Here is a 20,964-nt window from a genome sequence, read left to right as displayed (position 1 = left end):
CACAGGGTACGGGGATGTTGACAGGGATGCGAGCCGCCAAACAGATAGAGGAGCTGATAAATCAAATGCTTACCTGCGAATAACAGGTTATTATGGAAACACAATTGCCGCCGTCACATGGTGGACCGCCGTACATCTCATTCATTTTAAATGCGTCTCTATGAAATAAAAGCAACCTGATGACTTCATCACGCGCAACTACTTAAAAGGACGGTTCACGCCAGAATGAGAATACCGTCATCGTTTACTCACCTTCTTAACGCACCAAACACATGCGGCTTTCTTTTTTCCGTGGAACACGAAAGGAGAAACTTGTGTGTAATGTTTCGAATTTAGACGCCGTTGAGCTCCTAAAATGACCCCAAAAAAGTATCGTAAAGTAGTTTGTGTGACTCGTACAGTGTTGGGTGTAATCGGATTACCAAGTAACTGGATAATGTAATCGAATTACTTTTAAGACAATTCCCAATGCGCTCTGAGTCCTCATGGTGGCGTAGTGACTCGCCTCAATCCGGGTGGCGGAGGACGAATCTCAGTTGCCTCCGCGTCTGAGACCATCAATCCGCGCATCTAATCACGTGACTTGTTGAGCGCGTTACCGTGGAGACATAGTGCGTGTGGAGGCTTCACGCTATTTTCCGCCACACGCCCCACCGAAAGCGAGAACCACATTATAGTGACCACGAGGAGGTTACCCCATGTGACTCTACCCTCCCTAGCAACCGGGGCAATTTGGTTGCTAAGGAGACCTGGCTGGAGTCACTCACCACACGCCCCACAGAGAGTGAGAACCACATTATAGTGACCACGAGGAGGTTACCCCATGTGACTCTACCCTGCCTAGCAACCGGGCCAATTTGGTTGCTAAGGAGACCTGGCTGGAGTCACTCACCACATGCCACATTATAGCGACCACGAGGAGGTTACCCCATGTGACTCTACCCTCCCTAGCAACCGGGCCAATTTGGTTGCTATGGAGACCTGGCTGGAGTCACTCAGCAACGCCCTGGACGCCTCTTTTGATGGACTTGTGCACTATATTCCAGGTGTTCTGAAGTCAAGTTTTACAATCATTTAAAATTACGCATAAGTCACGTGGACTACTTTAATGGTGCTTTCCTGTCATTTCCCAAGCTTTTAAGGCAACGTCATTATTCACGTTTATGCTTTGGAAAGGAGCAGCGTGAATCTTCTCCTAAACGTTTCCTTTTGTGTTCCACGAAAAGAAAGAAAGTCGTATGGGTTTGCAATGTGAGCGAGTATTCTCATTAATGGGTGAACTATCCCTTTAAGAGAGCCAAAAGACAAGCCATCCTGCCATTTTCATTCTGTTCCTTTCTTTCAAGTCTTTCAATTGTTTGTCCTATTTTCCATGTAATTTTAATTTGATTCTGCAGGTTTCTAACCGAATTTATAAAAGTAGGCAATCTGCAAGCCCTTCGAACGTTCAGGGTCCTGCGTGCTTTGAAAACTATTTCCGTAATTCCAGGTAAGCGGTTCCTACACCTGTGCCACCGCTGACAGCTCTCAGTGTTGCTCTATATCCAGTGGCACAAAAGAAAAACCCCAGAGCCAAACTGCATCCAGTTTCTCCCGCATTGTGTTCTCCGACCATCTCTTTCCCAATGCCCTGCTTCATTCTCCACTGTGTTGTTTGCCTGTTGTTGGTGCAGTTTGTCATTGTCTGTGCTCCAATTTTGGCTCATTGCAGATATGTAACTGAGTTTGTGGACCTGGGCAATGTCTCAGCGTTACGGACATTCAGGGTTCTACGAGCACTGAAAACTATATCAGTCATCCCAGGTGAGAGGCCTGCAGTGCTAATGGATGACCAAAAGACCTACCGGACATTTCCGTCACTTCCAAATCACTCTTGGAAACATGGAAATGTGGAATGTAGGAAATGAGACTTTTGAGCTGGGTAACAAGCTAACTGGGTGAATCTCACGTCCGGAAAACATATGAGACAGGCGACATTTCACCCAAAATCAAAAATGATTTAAATAAAAACAATTAAACACATTTGTCCCGCAATGAGAGAAATGTCCAGACGTTTGAAATGATTGCCATAATTCTCAATGGTGATTCTTATTTTTAATGTATGCATTTATGCATTAGTGTAACTATATTTTGGGGAAGAAATGTGCTTAATTGTCATGGAAATGCCACAATAATCTTAACAGTTGTGTATCATTTATAGTATGTTAATTTTGCGCCAAAGTGTTTTTTCTTTCTTTTGATTTTGGAATGAAAACATTTAGACATGAACACGCTTTTGACAGGTCTCGCGAGATTTGCTAAAATTATAAACAAATGTAAAATTAGAATGTTGTATGATATTGATTTATTACAGTAATGGCAAAAAAATAAAAAATAAAAATACATAAACCAGCCTGAGGTAATTTGCTGGTCTAAGCTGGTTTATGCAAGTTTAGCTGGACTTCCAGCCTGATCATCAGTCAAGTGTCCAGAAGCCCTGTAAACCATCAAACCAGACCAGCTTGACCAGTGAAAACAAACATGTTGGCCAGTTAAGATCAGTAAACCACCTTAGGCTGGTTTAAGCAGTTTTATTCAACAGTTCTGAACGATATTCATTTCAGTGGTCCAAATACAGCCACCCTTTCTCCCGAAGCTGTTAACATTAGACGCTGAAGTGGCTAACAAAGAACCTGCTGAACTTTGTTGTATAGCAGATCAATGGCACACAAGACGGCTCAGGTTTCTGTTACCGGTCAGCTCAGGCTTCAGTTAACTCACTCAAAGTCTCATTGGACCGTACTAGTTAACATGTAACAGGCATGGGTAGCTGTAGAGGTACATGACTTTGCATGTTAAGGCAAAAAGCATGAACAACAGAAGCTTCTTATGGAATGAGACCACTCGAAAAACAGTCCACATACACGCACATAACACATACAGTATATATTATGGAGGGCCAGAAAGGAAATAATTATATACATTCTAAATATATAGTTGTGAATCCAAATATATAATTGCAAATCTGATTTACTGTAGTAGTAAATCAGAATATAGTCAGATATCCGAATGTATAATTATAAATCAGAATATAGTTATAAATCTGAATATAAAATCTTTTAATCTGGATATATAGTCATAAATTGAATATTTAATTGTAAATCTGAATATATAGTTATAAATCAGAATATAAAATCTTTTAATCTGGATATATAGTTGTAAATCTGAATATATAGTTGTAAATCAGAATATATAGTCAGAAATCTGATTATATAATAGTAAATCTGACTATATAGTTGTAAATCAGAATATATAGTCAGAAATCTGATTATATAATTGTAAATCTGAATATATAGTTATAAATCAGAATATATAGTCAGAAATCTGATTATATAATTGTAAATCTGAATATATAGTTATAAATCAGAATATATAGTCAGAAATCTGATTATATAATTGTAAATCTGAATATATAGTTATAAATCAGAATATATAGTCAGAAATCTGAATATATAGTTATAAATCAGAATATATAGTCAGAAATCTGAATATATGATTGTAAATCAGAATATATAGTCAGAAATCTGATTATATAATTGTAAATCTGAATATATAGTTGTAAATCAGAATATACAGTTATAAATCTGAATATAAAATCTTTTAATCTGGATATATAGTTGTAAATCTGAATATATAGTTGTAAATCAGAATATACAGTTATAAATCTGAATATAAAATCTTTTAATCTGGATATATAGTTGTAAATCTGAATATATAGTCAGAAATCTGAATATATGATTGTAAATCTGAATATATAGTCAGAAATCTGAATATATGATTGTAAATCTGAATATATAGTTGTAAATCAGAATATACAGTTATAAATCTGAATATAAAATCTTTTAATCTGGATATATAGTTGTAAATCAGAATATATAGTCAGAAATCTGATTATATAATTGTAAATCTGAATATATAGTTGTAAATCAGAATATACAGTTATAAATCTGAATATATGATTGTAAATCTGAATATATAGTTGTAAATCAGAATATACAGTTATAAATCTGAATATAAAATCTTTTAATCTGAATATATAGTTATAAATCAGAATATACAGTCAGAAATTGAATATTTAATTTTAAATCTGAATATATAGTTATAAATCAGAATATATAGTCAGAAATCTGAATATAGAATTGTAAATCGGAATATATCGTTTTTTACATTTGTTAATCTGAATATATGATTGTAAATCAGAAAAAATAGTTATACTGTGAATCTGCATATATATAATTATACATCAGAATATAAAGTCAAACACTGGAATATATAATTGTAAATCTGAATATATAGTTATAAATCAGAATATATAATTGTAAATCAGAGTATACAGTAAATATACAACTGAATATATAGTTTATATACTGCAGTTGTAAATATGAATATTTAGGTATAAATGTATATATATAGTTATACATTCTAAATATATTGTTTTAAGTGCAAATATAAAGCATTTATAGATATATTCAGGATGTATAGTTACATTCGGATTTATAACAGTTTATTCAGAATGTATACTAATTTGGCACCCCGTAATATATATACTGTATACACACACACACACACACACACACACACACACACACACACACACATAGTTACACCCTTACTGAATGTTTAAATAAAATATTTCTTTCACAATTATTAGTGCACAATAAGCTGGCCATATTGGGCTTAATATATAAGTCACCAAAATATGAACTTCTTGTTTGTAAAACTGTATAAAAGTATTATCAAGCATTTCACGAGAACCCTCCGGCTCTTTCCATGGAAGATTCTGTTGCAATCTGTCACACTGTGTGTGTGCTCACTGCACTCACTAATGTTTGTGAAGACAGATGTAGATGTTGTGTGCTGTGTTTGGATGCCTGAAAGCAACATGTTTTACTCAAACTGAGCATGTAATTATTAAAACTGTTCTGCAATCACCATCACTTGAGTTTAGCATTATCTTCTGCTGGTACCGTTTTTGAATTGTCTGTATTCGTTGCTCAGGCCTGAAGACCATCGTTGGCGCTCTGATTCAGTCGGTGAAGAAGCTCGCAGACGTCATGATCCTCACGGTCTTCTGTCTCAGTGTGTTCGCTCTCATCGGCCTGCAGCTCTTCATGGGAAACCTGAGGCAAAAATGCATCCGTAGCACCGCACACTGTCTCAACACCACGCTACCTTCATACAACAACAGCACTTTCTTCTGCAATAACAGAACATGGTCCTCAATGGAGGAATTCATGACCAATGAAGGTCAGTGGCGCTTAACTGCATACATGTAGAGTTCTGACATGGTCTGACTTCACTGTGGTCTTCTCCAAGTAGAAACTCTTGTAACACAAATGGTGCCGGACCAGACCATAAATGTGGTGCATGCTAATCAGTTATGCATAGCAAAGCCCTGTTGTCATGTGTTTTATTGAAGCAAGTTAAGCAACCCTACTGATGGCATTCGATTGTAATACTATAGTACTTTATAATGTCTATATACTGGATATATTCATGCTAAATAATACTTTATGTACTACTTTATATTAAAAAAAAATGTTCCATTATATTATATATGTTGCTATAACAAAATTAGCTTTAACTGTATTGTAAGCGATTATAACCATATGTGGGCGGGGCTTAACCAGGAAGTACAAAACTAAATAATAGGCCAATTTGAAATGTAACTATTCCATGTATAGTTTCCATATAGCAAATATGCCCAGTATAAATCATGACCAAAGTTCAGCCATGCAACTCCGTTAGCAAATCGGCTCGCTCGCATGTGACACGTTAAGCCACTCGGCTCGCGTGGCATTAGCTGATTGGTCCTCTGATTTGTTATCAGGTAGCCAATTCACTTGCATCTCTCTCTTTGTCTAACATGGATCAGTTTTACAGTTAAACTGGTTTCTTTACAGCACGCTGTGAGAGTTTATCTCTAAAAATGGCATTTGTCTCAGGTGGTTGCTGGGGTTTCCTTCTATGAGCTTGCATGGTAAGGTCTGCTTTGGCCATGACACATAGAAGCATGTCTTAAGAAACCTCAGCCAATCTGGCTGGCTCACATCGCTATCTTAGGTCATTACATTAAATAAATTCACACATAGCTGGGCTATTAATGCACAGGCTTACACGGACTGAAGCCCAGGGGCCCACAACCCCAAGGGGGCCCCCTCTCACAGCGTCCACCACCCTATTTCCCGCTGTCAACATTTGCGATAGTAGCACATCTAAAAGCTTTTTGTGCCTAAAACGCTCTTGTGAGTGGAACTACTTTAGACCGCCATGGATTCAGCATCTAGCTTTGATACAGCTCAAACCTTCGTTGCTAAATCACGTCACTTTAGAACTAGTAATGGATGATACGCTGCCTTTAAGCAATGGAACAACAAGGTAGCGCGTGCTTGCATTTGTATGTGCATGTGTGAGCGGGAGAAAGAGAGAAACAGAGAGATGTGTATGGAATTAGCGGCATTTGAAGCGACTCTCGTCAGGAATAACTTCAAATTGCCAAGATGTAAGCTTAAGTGTATTTCTCAGCAGCAGCGTCGCCATTGTTGTATATAGCAAGTCGCGGGATTGTAGATAGATAGTTTGTGTGAGAGGGAAAGAGGGGGAGCGTGACGGTGCTTTCCACCAGGGCTGGACTGGTAATCTGGAATACCGGGCATTTTCCCTGTGGGCCGATGCACTTTGGGGCCGATCAGGGGCATCGGGAGAACCGAGTGGGCCGCCACATTAAGTAGATCGGACCACAAAACGGTGGCGCGATATGCAGAAAAGGACATTGAATGACCCCCCTCCCCCCCTTTAAACAACTTTTGGGCCAGTTACTATGTAAAATCCCAGGCTGATTTCTTTTCCCAGTCCAGCTCGGCTTTCCACTATGGCTATGGGAGGTGGATTAGATACACTGAAACACTAAAAGCTGCCCATATTAAAGGTTATTTCTGATAATATAGAAACTGTTGTATTGATCAAGTAGCTGGGGTGCGGCTCTGTTTGTTGGTCGCGACTCAAGTCTTCATATGTGTGTCGTATGTGCGTATGTGTGTCAGCACGTGGCTGAGATGATAGAAAAAGAGATGGGGTGCAACTGAAATGGTTATAAATGTAGGGAATTATGGTCATTATTTGTCAATCTTATCCAATATACTATATGCATATTGATCATAATGTCGCAATTGAATGCTGTCAGACCAAGCGACATCTAAGATGAGATTGAGTCTTATTTTTGGTTGGTCTCATTTTATTAGAATAGCAATTAGGACAGTGCTGGCACTCAGTAAATTGACACGCAGTATATAGATGTAGGACACCGACTGAAATAGACAGATGTGTTCTTCTGATGTGCTTCGTCATGGTATGCTAATCATTAAAATGTCCAAAACACAGAGAACAAATGCAATGCTACAATTGTTTCCAGCGCAAGCTCTTGAATTCAAATATTGCCGTTGTCATGACTGCTATTAAATGAGGTCAGGAAATCTAACCTGTGATGGACATAAGCGAGTTATCAGCGTTTATTATCAATAGTTCCTGAATGCATTCTTGGATTGGATGTGATGCTGCTTTAGAAGTGGGTCAGTAGAAGATGCGGTGTGTATGCGTATGCCATGAAATGCAGCCTACATAGTCAGCTCTCTAGGTTGTGGTGAATAAGTTCAGGCCGATAACCTTTGCTGCATATCTCCGAGCAGTCCGGTCCACACAGGAGAAATGTCTAAGGTTATCCTGAAACAAGGAATGCTGACAGCTGGACAGTAAGATCAGGGCGCTCTGCCAACCATGACGGGTGGCGTTTTCCCCCTGCGCTCCCCTCGGTCTCTCGGCGCCACTCAAGCCTGGAGAGCTGGAAAAGTGTGAGCGAACGACAGCATCGAAATGACACGAGATTAAAAGGAAAAGACACAGACATTGTTATATTTGTCACTCTCTTTTGCCTGGATAAAACAGCCACAACATCTCCATAAAATTATATTTTTCCTTGCTTAATCAGAAGCATGTTGATGTATCAGTTATATCTGAGGTATAACACACTGTTGTCATTTTCATATTCCCAGATAACTATTTCAAAGTGGAAGGATCCAAGGACGCCTTAATATGTGGCAACGCAAGTGATGCTGGGTAAGTAAACATCAGAGTTCTTACGGTCATGAAAAAACATGGAAATTTCGGAGAATTTTAAAATGGCGATTTCCAGATCTGGAAATATTTAAAGTGATATGCAGGAAATGTCTATATGGTAAAAATATTATATATCTTTCTAGTTTTGCTCACTTCTAAATGATTCAATCGGATAGACATCGTGCTTTGGGAGTGTTTGTGAAGAGTCAAATCAGCGTGGAACATCTGTATGTCTGTTGTGAGTTAAATATCATATATGTGTAGGTCCCCCTCGTGCCGCCAAAACAGTGCCAACCCTCATCTCAGAATAGCAGATGAGATGATATTCTTCTCAGCACAATTGGTCAGAGCTCTAGAGTTTACTCCGAATGGTGCCACAAACAAAAAACATCCAGTGAGCGGCAGTTCCTCAGATGGAATCGCCGAGGTCAACAGAGAATGGCCGGACTGCCACGGTCCCTTCACTCTTCACCGTTTCGTTTTCTGTCTCTGTGCAAGCTTACGGCTTTGGTTGTGATTTCCCTGCCGTGCGCTCCTCAGATGGTGTCATGTTCGGCGCATGGGGTCTGGATGCTGACTTTCCTGTCTGGTTCGGTTTTGGTTGGTTTCGGGATCCGGACACGCATGCTCCATGTTCTGTCTGTAATAGGCGGGAGTGCGTTGCGCTTATGTCATCTTGATGGCATGCACTCACGTCAATCATTTATGTCTGTCTCTCGCGAGGTGTCCTGTCGCATCATGTGGCGTTTGCCTCACGATGTACGCTCAGGCTTTGGCTAGCGCAAGAATGCATGGCATTGCTTTGTTAGCGTTGCCGTGCATTCTCTCATCTTATCTGTCGGTTGGCATGAGGGCATGTTGCCTGTTGTCTTGGCGATATGCTCTCGTGCCATTCGGGTGTCTGTGTCTTGTGAGAGCACGTGGGTTTGTTTTGTTCTGTATTGCCACATGTCTCTCAATCTTGCATCATACCCCGTCTCCTTGTTTGCCCATTATTCGTTTATTAGTCACACCTGCCCGGTCTGTTAACCTGTTTGATTTCCTTCCCTATTTTAGTCTCTTTGTGTGTGCTGTCCACTGCCAGTTCGTCTAGTTTCGTGTCAATATCGGTGTCGTACTTGTCCCTGATCCTAGTCGGTTTCGGTCGTTCTTGTACCCAGCTCGTCCACCCCAGCCAAGCTTCAGTGGGCTTCAAGCCAGGATTGTGATTTTCCCCTATGGGGTCATTTTGATTGGTTTTGTTGATTTTTGCATAAATAAATCCTTTTGTTTATTCACTTTGCATTTGGATACCTAATCTCTGCAAATCTTGTGACACAGACTGGTTCAAACTGACAAAGTCTCTTTGGTAACTCAGATAACCACTCTGTACAATTTTGTGTATAATCTAGTAATTATGAACAACAGGAAAATAAAGGTGTGGAAACCCTGAAGCATACAGCATGCAACCGAGATGCATTGTGGTCAGATGATGATGCTTTTTGCTACTGATCTTGAAAGCAAATACATTAAAAATGGCAACAATGCTTTGTGCCATGCCATGATTCTGGTCAGCCAATGGTATATTTAGAAAAGGCCCTTAAAGTGTAATGTACAGCTGTTATAAAGGCCATGGCAGGTGTAAGAGCCGCTGAGTAGTCAGTGTTGATCGTGACTAAAGTAAATATAGTTGTGCGTGTCTCTGACTCAACAGAACTGCATGTGCATGTATGAGTCAGTGGCCTTGAATAAATCCCCCAGCATCCCATTCAAGAGCAACCAGACAGATGCCCAATCTTCTTCTTTCGGCTGCTCCCATTAGGGGTTGCCAAAGCAGACCATCCGTGATCCGCATATTTGACTCGGCACAGGTTTTACACCGGATGCCCTTCCTGATGCAACCCCTTGTGGGTAGGGGACTCTCACTCACACCTACGGGGCCATTTATTGTCTCCAATTCACTTAACCTGCATGTTTTTGGACATGTGATGGAAACCAGAGCACCCGGAGGAAACCCACGCATACACCTGTGGCGCAGGTGGTAGAGCAGGTTGTCCACTAATCGCAGGGTTGGTGGTTCGATTCCTGGCCCACATGACTCCACATGCCGAAGTGTCCTTGGGCAAGACACTGAATGCCAAGTTGCTCCCAATGGCAGGCTAGCACCTTGCATGGCAGCTCTGCTGTCATTGGTGTATGAATGTCAAGTCAAGTCAAGTGGTTTTATTGTCGTTTCAACCATATACAGTTAGTACAGTACACAGCAAAACGAGACAACGTTCCTCCAGGACTATGGTGCTACATAAAAACAACAAAGGACCAACGTAGGACCACATGAGACTACACAACGAATGTGTGTTTGAATGGGTGAATGCGTCACAGTGTAAAGCACTTTTAATACTGCTAAGGTTAAAAAGGCGCTATGTAAGTGCAGACCATTACAGGGAGAACATGCAAACTCCACACAGAAAGGCCCAGTTGAGCCGGGACTCGAACCCAGGACCTTTTTAACCAGACAGACGCCCAATAAACCTCTTAGATTCAAGAGTGAACTGCCCCTGAATGGCACATTTCTTCTGGTTGAATTATAAGAGGGTGTGTCACGAATGCAGAAGGCAGGAAAAATACACAAGTAAATATAATCCAGGACTGGGACAGAGGGAAACCAGGACAGACCGGGGATCGAAGAGGGATGGGAGAATCAAAGACAGGACCAACACACAAGACCGACTGGAACAAACCAACAGACTGACCGAATACACAAGCACAGAAGACGTGAAACAAGACAAACTTGCACTGGACAGCAAACATGAGTAGACTAAAATAGGGAGCGTAATCAACAGGTTAACAAGACAGGGCAGGTGTGACTAATAAACCTAATAATGGGCAAACAAGGTGGCAGGGTATACAGAAACAAAAAGCCACGTGCTCTCACAAGACAGCAAAACACCCGAATGGCATGATTTAATTTAATTTAATTTAATTTAATTTAATTTAATTAATTTAATTTAATTTAATTTAATTTAATTTAATTTGACCAATTGTCACACATTATACATACATTTCTGCATATACATGGTGAAATTATTTATTTTTCACATATCCCAGCTAAGCTGGGGTCAGAGTGCAGGGTCAGCCATGATACGGCGCCCCTGGAGCAGATAGGTTCAAGGGCCTTGCTCAAGGGCCCAACAGTGGTGTCTTGGTGGTGTTGGGGCTTGAACCCACGACCTTCTGATCAGTAACCCAGAGCCTTAACCGCTGAGCCACCACTGCCCCGAGCGCACATCGCCATGACTATAAGGCAATAGATGCCCGTGCCAACTGACAAACAAGACCAGAGAATGTGTAACAATGCCAAACAAATGCTGCCATGCATTCTCACACTAAACAAAGCCTGAGCGTACATCGTGAGACAAATGCCACATGATGCACCAACAGGCGACAAAAACAAGACAGGACACTTGTGCGAAAGTTCGGCCACACACCCGACACCTCAGACCGAAGTGACCGAACCTCAGCGCAACATGAAGACAGCTCGCGACCTTGGCACACAGCGCAAAGCGAGTGCAATGCACGTCCACAGTTGCGAGAGACAGACATAGATTGACTCGAGTGCATGCCACCAAGATGACAGGTGCAATACACTCACACTAATACAGGACACAACATGGAATTATTATTTTTGGTTGGTCTCATTTTATTAGAATAGCAATTAGGACAGTGCTGGCACTCAGTAAATTGACATGCAGTATATAGATGTAGGACACAGACTGAAATAGACAGATGTGTTCTTCTGATGTGCTTCTTCACGGTATGCTAATCATTAAAATGTCCAAAACACAGAGAACAAATGCAATGCTACAATTGTTTCCGGCGCAATCTCTTAAATTCAAATATTGTCGTTGTCATGACTGCTATTAAATGAGGTCAGGAAATCTAACCTGTGATGGACATAAGCGAGTTATCAGCGTTTATTATCAATAGGTCCTGAATGCATTCTTGGATTGGATACAGAACATGTGATGCTGCTTAGAAGTGTATTTCCAATGTCATGGAAATATTTAAAGTGATATGCAGGAAATGTCTATATGGTAAAAATATTATATATCTTTCTAGTTTTGCTCACTTCTAAATGATTCAATCGGATAGACATCGTGCTTTGGGAGTGCTTGTGTAGAGTCAAATCAGCGTGTAACATCTGTATGTCTGTTGTGAGTTATATATCATATATGTGTAGGTCCCCCTCGTGCCGCCAAAACAGTGCCAACCCTCATCTCAGAATAGCAGATGAGATGATATTCTTCTCAGCACAATTGTTCAGAGCTCTAGAGTTTACTCCAAATGGTGCCACAAACAAAAAAACATCCAGTGAGCGGCAGTTCCTCGGATGGAATCGCCGAGGTCAACAGAGAATGGCCAGACTGCCACAGTCCCTTCACTCTGTCAGTCTGGGTTTTTGGCAGGACCGTGACATCATCATTCTAAGTGTGTCTTCCATTTCGTTTTCTGTCTCTATGCAAGCTTACGGCTTTGGTTGTGATTTCCCTGCCGTGCGCTCCTCGGATGGTGTCATGTTCGGCGCATGGGGTCTGGATGCTGACTTTCCTGTCTGGTTCGGTTTTGGTTGGTTTCGGGATCCGGACACGCATGCTCCATGTTCTGTCTGTAATAGGCGGGAGTGCGTTGCGCTTATGTCATCTTGATGGCATGCACTCACGTCAATCATTTATGTCTGTCTCTCGCGAGGTGTCCTGTCGCATCATGTGGCGTTTGCCTCACGATGTACACTCAGGCTTTGGCTAGTGTGAGAATGCATGGCATTGCTTTGTTAGCGTTGCCGTGCATTCTCTCATCTTATCTGTCGGTTGGCATGAGGGCATGTTGACTGTTGTCTTGGCAATATGCTCTCGTGCCATTCGGGTGTCTGTGTCTTGTGAGAGCACGTGGGTTTGTTTTGTTCTGTATTGCCACATGTCTCTCAATCTTGCATCATACCCCGTCTCCTTGTTTGCCCATTATTCTTTTATTAGTCACACCTGCCCGGTCTGTTAACCTGTTTTGGTCTCTTTGTGTGTGCTGTCCAGTGCCAGTTCGTCTCTTTTCGTGTCCATATCGGTGTCGTACTTGTCCCTGATCCTAGTCGGTTTCGGTCGTTCTTGTACCCAGCTCGTCCACCCCAGCCAAGCTTCAGTGGGCTTCAAGCCAGGATTGTGATTTTCCCCTATGGGGTCATTTTGATTGGTTTTGTTGATTTTTGCATAAATAAATCCTTTTGTTTATTCACTTTGCGTTTGGATACCTAATCTCTGCAAATCTTGTGACACAGACTGGTTCAAACTGACAAAGTCTCTTTGGTAACTCAGATAACCACTCTGTACAATTTTGTTCAGAATCTGCTATTCTGAGATGCGGGTTGGTGCTCTTTTAGTGGCATAAGGGGGACCTACACAATATTAGGCAGTTGGTTTTATGTATATATGTATAATCTAGTAATTATGAACAACAGGAAAATAAAGGTGTGGAAACCCTGAAGCATACAGCATGCAACCGAGATGCATTGTGGTCAGATGATGATGCTTTTTGCTACTGATCTTGAAAGCAAATACATTAAAAATGGCAACAATGCTTTGTGCCATGCCATGATTCTGGTCAGCCAATGGTATATTTAGAAAAGGCCCTTAAAGTGTAATGTACAGCTGTTATAAAGGCCATGGCAGGTGTAAGAGCCGCTGAGTAGTCAGTGTTGATCGTGACTAAAGTAAATATAGTTGTGCGTGTCTCTGACTCAGCAGAACTGCATGTGCATGTATGAGTCAGTGGCCTTGAATAAATCCCCCTGCATCCCATTCAAGAGCAACCAGACAGATGCCCAATCTTCTTCTTTCGGCTGCTCCCATTAGGGGTTGCCAAAGCAGACCATCCGTGATCCGCATATTTGACTCGGCACAGGTTTTACGCCGGATGCCCTTCCTGATGCAACCCCTTGTGGGTAGGGGACTCTCACTCACACCTACGGGGCCATTTATTGTCTCCAATTTACTTAACCTGCATGTTTTTGGACATGTGATGGAAACCAGAGCACCCGGAGGAAACCCACGCATACACCTGTGGCGCAGGTGGTAGAGCAGGTTGTCCACTAATCGCAGGGTTGGTGGTTCGATTCCTGGCCCACATGACTCCACATGCCGAAGTGTCCTTGGGCAAGACACTGAACGCCAAGTTGCTCCCAATGGCAGGCTAGCACCTTGCATGGCAGCTCTGCTGTCATTGGTGTATGAATGTCAAGTCAAGTCAAGTGGTTTTTATTGTCATTTCAACCATATACAGTTAGTACAGTACACAGCAAAACGAGACAACGTTCCTCCAGGACCATGGTGCTACATAAAAACAACAAAGGACCAACGTAGGACCACATGAGACTACACAACGAATGTGTGTTTGAATGGGTGAACACGAGTGTCCGGATTCCGGCACCAAAACCAAAACTGAACCAGACAGAAGGGTCAGGATCCAGATACCATGCTCCAGACATGAAACTGACTATCACCCCTACGAGTTCGAATCCAGGGCGTGCTGAATGACTCCAGTCAGGTCTCCTTAGCAACCAAATTGGCCCGGTTGCTAGGGAGGGTAGAGTCACATGGGGTAACCTCCTCATGGTGGTGATTAGTGGTTCTCGCTCTCAATGGGGTGTGTGGTGAGTTGTGTGTGGATCGTGGAGAGCAGCATGAGCTACATTAATAATGTATTATTAATTTATTATTATTATTATTATATTATTAATGTATTATTAGTATTAGTTGAACCAAAATTGTGCAGGATGAGCAAACCTCACCAACAGTGATTAAATGAAGCTTAGAAATGGTTTTATTCTGTAGACAATTACAAAACATTTATTTTGTAACATATAACTTTGTGAGAGGAAGTAGTTTTGAGACAGACGAGGAGAGACAGACGCTAATGGACCTTGAAATCATTACCTCTCTGAAGCTCCTTGACTTTCACTTGAAGATTTGCCATTTTGCAGCATCTAAAGTAAGATTCCAAGCATTTTGAAAGAAAGACTTTCATAGCTGGTAGATCCCCTCGTTCTACGAGAATCAAAAGATAAAACTTTATTATTATTATTTCAAAATGAAGAGCTCTTTTGTTACAGTATATCTTGAATACACACTGGAAAGCCTGAGACATTCTCTTTGAGTTATTGGACTGCGTCTGTGAATGTCTTGCTGTCTCATGGTCCTCTGATGTGAATTACGACGCGGTCTGTAGATGTTGATTGTAACATCCAACTAAAGCCTGAGAGAGACAAAGGAGCGATCCGTTTGTCTTCTGCTGTGATAACAGGCTTCAATCAGACCATTGTTCGCCTCGGATAAAACAGCCCATGGAAACTGAGACAGGCAATTGATTATGAATCATGCCTGTTAAACCAGTTTACGACAGTCATCTAGTTTTACTGAACAAAATGAGTTGAGTTGAAATGAGTTGAATACGCCATCAGAGTGATATTAAAAATACGGATCAAATACAGATCGTGGCCTGCACCACCAAAACATCACAATTCATATTGAGAGTAATGCAGATCCAAAGAGTCGAAGGCAAAATGATGAACTGCACTGCCACAAAAAGATAAACGTAAAAGGCAGCACGGGGAATCAGATTAAGTTATTAATAATTTATTTTAATGATTTGATCTATGATCTGGCCAGGGGTGCCTTTTTCGTACAACAACGTAACTCACTGCTCAACCACTGCAGTACGACGCATCGTAGTAGAAATGAACCAGCTTGTCACAACTGTTTCCTGAAACCGTAGTAACTATGTAACGATTCAGGTTGGGGAAACCTCCAGCTTGAGATACTCCCATCCCTTCCTGGAGGTCTTCCTCGCCTCCTTGGACCCTGGGTGAGGGGAGGGGAGGGAGAGGGAAAGAGCAAGGAGGAGAGATAGAGAGAGAGAGAAAAGCTGTTTTGCAGATCCTGAACACGCCGTCCACTGGTCCTCAGCTGCTCCGTCCCCTGGCGGACGGCAGCAGGTTCTCCGTCCTCTGGTGGCCAGCAACGGCTCCTCCGATCCTGGTGACACCATCGACTTAAAATCACCATGTTGATTTTAAGCTTAAAGGAATATTCCGGGTTCAATACAAGTTCAGCTCAGTCGACAGCATTTGTGTCGTACTGTTGATTACCACAAAAATACATTTGGACTCGTCTCTCTATTCTTTAAAAAAGCACAAATCTGTGTTCCGGTGAGACACTTACAATGGAAGTCCATGGCTGTGCTGGATTGGTAATCTGGCATACCGGGCATTATCCCGGTGGGGCAAAGCACTTTGGGGCCAATCAGGGGTGGACTGGAGCGACAACCCCCAACCCCACCAAAAAAAAAAAAACACGACACCCCCAACAACTAAAACAACAGTGACACCCCCTCCCTAACAACTAAAGAACAGTGACACCCCAACAAATAAAGGACAGTGACACACCCCCAACAAATAAAGGACAGTGACACCCCCAACAAATAAAGGACAGTGACACCCCCAACAACTAAAAGGACAGTGACACCCCCAACAAATAAAAGGACAGTGACACCCCCAACAACTAAAACAACAGTGACACCCCCCTCCCCCAACAACTAAAAGAACAGTGACACCCCCCCAACAAATAAAAGGACAGTGACACCCCCCCAACAAATAAAAGGACAGTGACACCCCCCCAACAAATAAAAGGACAGTGACACCCCCCAACAACAAAAAAGGACAGTGACCCCCCAACAACTAAAAGGACAGTGACACCCCCAACGTAACAACTAAAAGGACAGTGACACCCCCAACAACTAAAAGAACAGTGACACCCCCCAACAAATAAAAGAACAGTGACACCCCCCAACAAATAAAAGGACAGTGACACCCCCCCAACAACTAAAAGGACAGTGACACCCCCCAACAACTAAAAGGACAGTGACCCTCCCAACAACTAAAAGAACAGTGACACTCCCCCAACAACTAAAAGGACAGTGACCCTCCCAACAACTAAAAGGACAGTGACCCTCCCAACAACTAAAAGGACAGTGACACCCCCACGCAACAACTAAAAGGACAGTGACACCCCCAACAAATAAGAGGACAGTGACACCCCCCCAACAACAAAAAGGACAGTGACACTCCCCAACAACTAAAAGGACAGTGACCCTCCCAACAACTAAAAGGACAGCAACACCCCCCCAACAACTAAAAGGACAGCAACCCCCCAACAACAAAAAGGACAGTGACACCCCCCCAACAACTAAAACAACAGTGACACTCCCCCCCAACAACTAAAACAACAGTGACACTCCCCCCCAACAACTGAAAGGACAGTGACACCCCCCCCCCAACAACTGAAAGGACAGTGACACCCCCCAAACAACAAAAGGACAGTGACACCCCCAACAACTAAAAGAACAGTGACACCCCCCAACAACTAAAAGGACAGTGACCCTCCCAACAACTAAAAGGACAGCAACACCCCCCAACAACTAAAAGGACAGCAACCCCCTAACAACAAAAAGGACAGTGACACCCCCCAACAACTAAAAGAACAGTGACACCCCCCAACAACTAAAAGAACAGTGACACCCCCACCCCCTCCCCCAACAACTAAAACAACAGTGACACCCCCTCCCCCAACAACTAAAACAACAGTGACAACCCCCCAACAACTGAAAGGACAGTGACATTTTGGCCAGTTTCTATGTAAAATCTCAGGCCGATTTAATGACAGTAAAATCATGTTAACACACATATTGTTTATGTGTCAGTGAGTATTTTAATGTGTACAGATTAAACCCCATTGACTTACATTGGAAGTGTCTCACTGGAACAAAATGATATTTTGTGGAAATAAATAACATGCCACAAAAGTGTTTTTAGGAAGCCACTGATTACTTAAAAAAAATAATGCAATTAATAAATATAAATCCGAGCTTCCATTGAGACAACTAATGTTTCTCATTTACCATCAGTGGTCTACGCTGGCCGAAATATCAAATATTACAGAAGCATGTGTTTTCATACTAAAAGAGTGATCGTTGGTACTGTTACAGCACAGTTCATATCTCAGTTTATACATTCATTCATCTGAAGTTGCTGTTCTCCATGCAAGCGTGTGTGTTTCCTTTGTTCTTTTCTTCTGCTCTGGGATCAATTAAGTGAATTAATCCAGTCCTCTTATTTTAGCCATGGTTAACGTGACATCTCTGGTCACCTTGTGAACCTGCAGTGAAACCTAAGCTGAAGTCTCACGGCGTTTTACAAAGCAATAGAGTCCAGTCACCCGGTTTCACCTCTCTTTTGCTGTCGTTTGAGCACTGGACGGAGCGCTGACCCGCCTGTGAGGTCAGTCTGTGCTCGTTCCATCTGCGGATCTGTGCCAACTATTGAAGATGAGTCTCACTCCTAGAGTCTGCTGTACTATACCGCTCTGGCTGATTTATCTAAAGAAAGAGGCTCCCAAAAATCGAGGAAAATGAACGTTTCATTGAGTTAAGCATTTAATGCTAGGTTATTATCAGATCCCTCTCGAGGGCTAATTAGCCTGATTAGGGGCCGGGTGTGCGGAATCACAGCCCCGCCCTCCGCCCTGCCACATTCCTCCCTCGTTCTCTCAAGCCGGTGAGCCCCCGGCAAAACGTGCACACTCCCCTCTCTCCCTTGGGAAGGGGCGTGCCTTCCACCCTGTCTGCCGGCAGGTCATCCCCGTCCACCTGGATGAACGAGGGGACAAGGGGAGTGAAAAAACAAATGTGGCACCTACACGTCGATCGTGCCAAATTAACAAAACATTTTTAAAAAAGAGCCTCCCAACAACTAAAAGGACAGCAACACCCCCCAACAACAAAAAGGACAGTGACCCTCCCAACAACTAAAAGGACAGTGACACCCCGCCCCAACAACTAAAAGGACAGTGACACCCCCCAACAACAAAAAGGACAGTGACCCTCCCAACAACTAAAAGGACAGTGACACCCCCCAACAACTAAAAGGACAGTGACACCCCCCCAACAACTAAAAGAACAGTGACCCCCTAACAACAAAAAGGACATTGACCCTTCCCCAACAACTAAAAGGACAGTGACACCCCCAATAACTAAAAGGACAGTGACACCCACCCCCCAGCAACTAAAAGGACAGTGACACCCACCCCCAACAACTAAAAGGACAGTGACACCCCCCCTCCAACAACTAAAAGGACAGTGACACCCCCACAACTAAAAGGACAGTGACACCCCCCAACAACTAAAAGGATAGTGACACCCCCTCCCCCAACAACAAAAAGGACAGTGACCCTCCCCAACAACTAAAAGGACAGTGACACCCCCCAACAACTAAAAGGACAGTGACACCCCCAACAACAAAAAGGACAGTGACCCTCCCAACAACTAAAAGGACAGTGACACCCCCCTCCCAACAACTAAAAGGACAGTGACACCCACCCCCCCAACAACTAAAAGGACAGTGACACCCCCCCAACAACAAAAAGGACAGTGACACCTACCCCCCTAACAACTAAAAGGACAGTGACACCCCCCAACAACAAAAAGGACATTGACCCTCCCCCAACAACTAAAAGGACAGTGACACCCCCTCCCCCAACAACTAAAAGGACAGTGACACCCCCCAACAACAAAAAGGACATTGACCCTCCCCCAACAACTAAAAGGACAGTGACACCCCCTCCCCAACAACTAAAAGGACAGTGACACCCCCAACAACTAAAAGGACAGTGACACCCCCTCCCCCAACAACAAAAAGGACAGTGACACCCCCCAACAACTAAAAGGACAGTGACACCCCCCAACAACAAAAAGGACAGTGACCCTCCCAACAACTAAAAGGACAGTGACACCCCTCCCCCAACAACTAAAAGGACAGTGACACCCCCCAACAACTAAAAGGACAGTGACACCCCCCTCCCCCAACAACAAAAAGGACAGTGACACCCCCCCAACAACTAAAAGGACAGTGACACCCCCCCAACAACAAAAAGGACAGTGACCCTCCCAACAACTAAAAGGACAGTGACACCCCCCCAACAACAACAAAAAGGACAGTGACACCCCCCCCACAACAACAAAAAGGACAGTGACACCCCCTCCCCAACAACAAAAAGGACAGTGACACCCCCCTCCCCCAACAACAACAAAAAGGACAGTGACACCCCCCTCCACCAACAACAAAAAGGACAGTGACACTCCCCTCCCCCAACAACAAAAAGGACAGTGACACCCCCCCAACAACTAAAAGGACAGTGACACCCCCCAACAACTAAAAGGACAGTGACCCTCCCAACAACTAAAAGGACAGTGACACCCCCCAACAACTAAAAGGACAGTGACACCCCCCCAACAACTAAAAGAACAGTGACACCCCCAACAACAAAAAGGACAGTGACACCCCCCAACAACTAAAAGAACAATGACACCCCCACCCCCTCCCCCAACAACTAAAACAACAGTGACACCCCCCAACAACTAAAACAACCGTGACATCCCCCCAACAACTAAAAGGACAGTGAAACCCCCCAACAACTAAAAGAACAGTGACACCCCCACCCCCTCCCCAACAACTAAAACAACAGTGACACCCCCAACAACTAAAACGACAGTGACACCCCCAACAACTAAAAGGACAGTGACACCCCCCAACAACTAAAACAACAGTGACACCCCCAACAACTAAAACAACAGTGACACCCCCCCAACAACTAAAAGGACAGTGACAACTGTTTTAAATAAAAACATTTACTCGTAGCTTGGTCCTCGGTCACTCCTCCACCCTCTAATGGACGA

General features: G+C 43.0%; 1 protein-coding gene across 1 annotated transcript in view; it reads left to right on the top strand.

Annotated features, from left to right (window-relative positions):
- The window catches only part of LOC127635198 (sodium channel protein type 4 subunit alpha B-like), a 161,551-nt gene that overhangs the window by 45,345 nt on the left and 95,242 nt on the right, over positions 1 to 20,964 (top strand). The window contains 3 exon segments of the mRNA XM_052115070.1: positions 1,712 to 1,803; positions 5,038 to 5,286; positions 8,088 to 8,151. Coding sequence (XP_051971030.1) covers positions 1,712 to 1,803; positions 5,038 to 5,286; positions 8,088 to 8,151 — 405 coding nt within the window.

The sequence above is a fragment of the Xyrauchen texanus genome, chromosome 42, assembly GCF_025860055.1.
Source record: "Xyrauchen texanus isolate HMW12.3.18 chromosome 42, RBS_HiC_50CHRs, whole genome shotgun sequence".
NCBI lineage: Eukaryota > Metazoa > Chordata > Actinopteri > Cypriniformes > Catostomidae > Xyrauchen > Xyrauchen texanus.
Note: the sequence above shows the minus strand (reverse complement) of the source record. Positions and strands in the feature narration are given on the sequence as shown.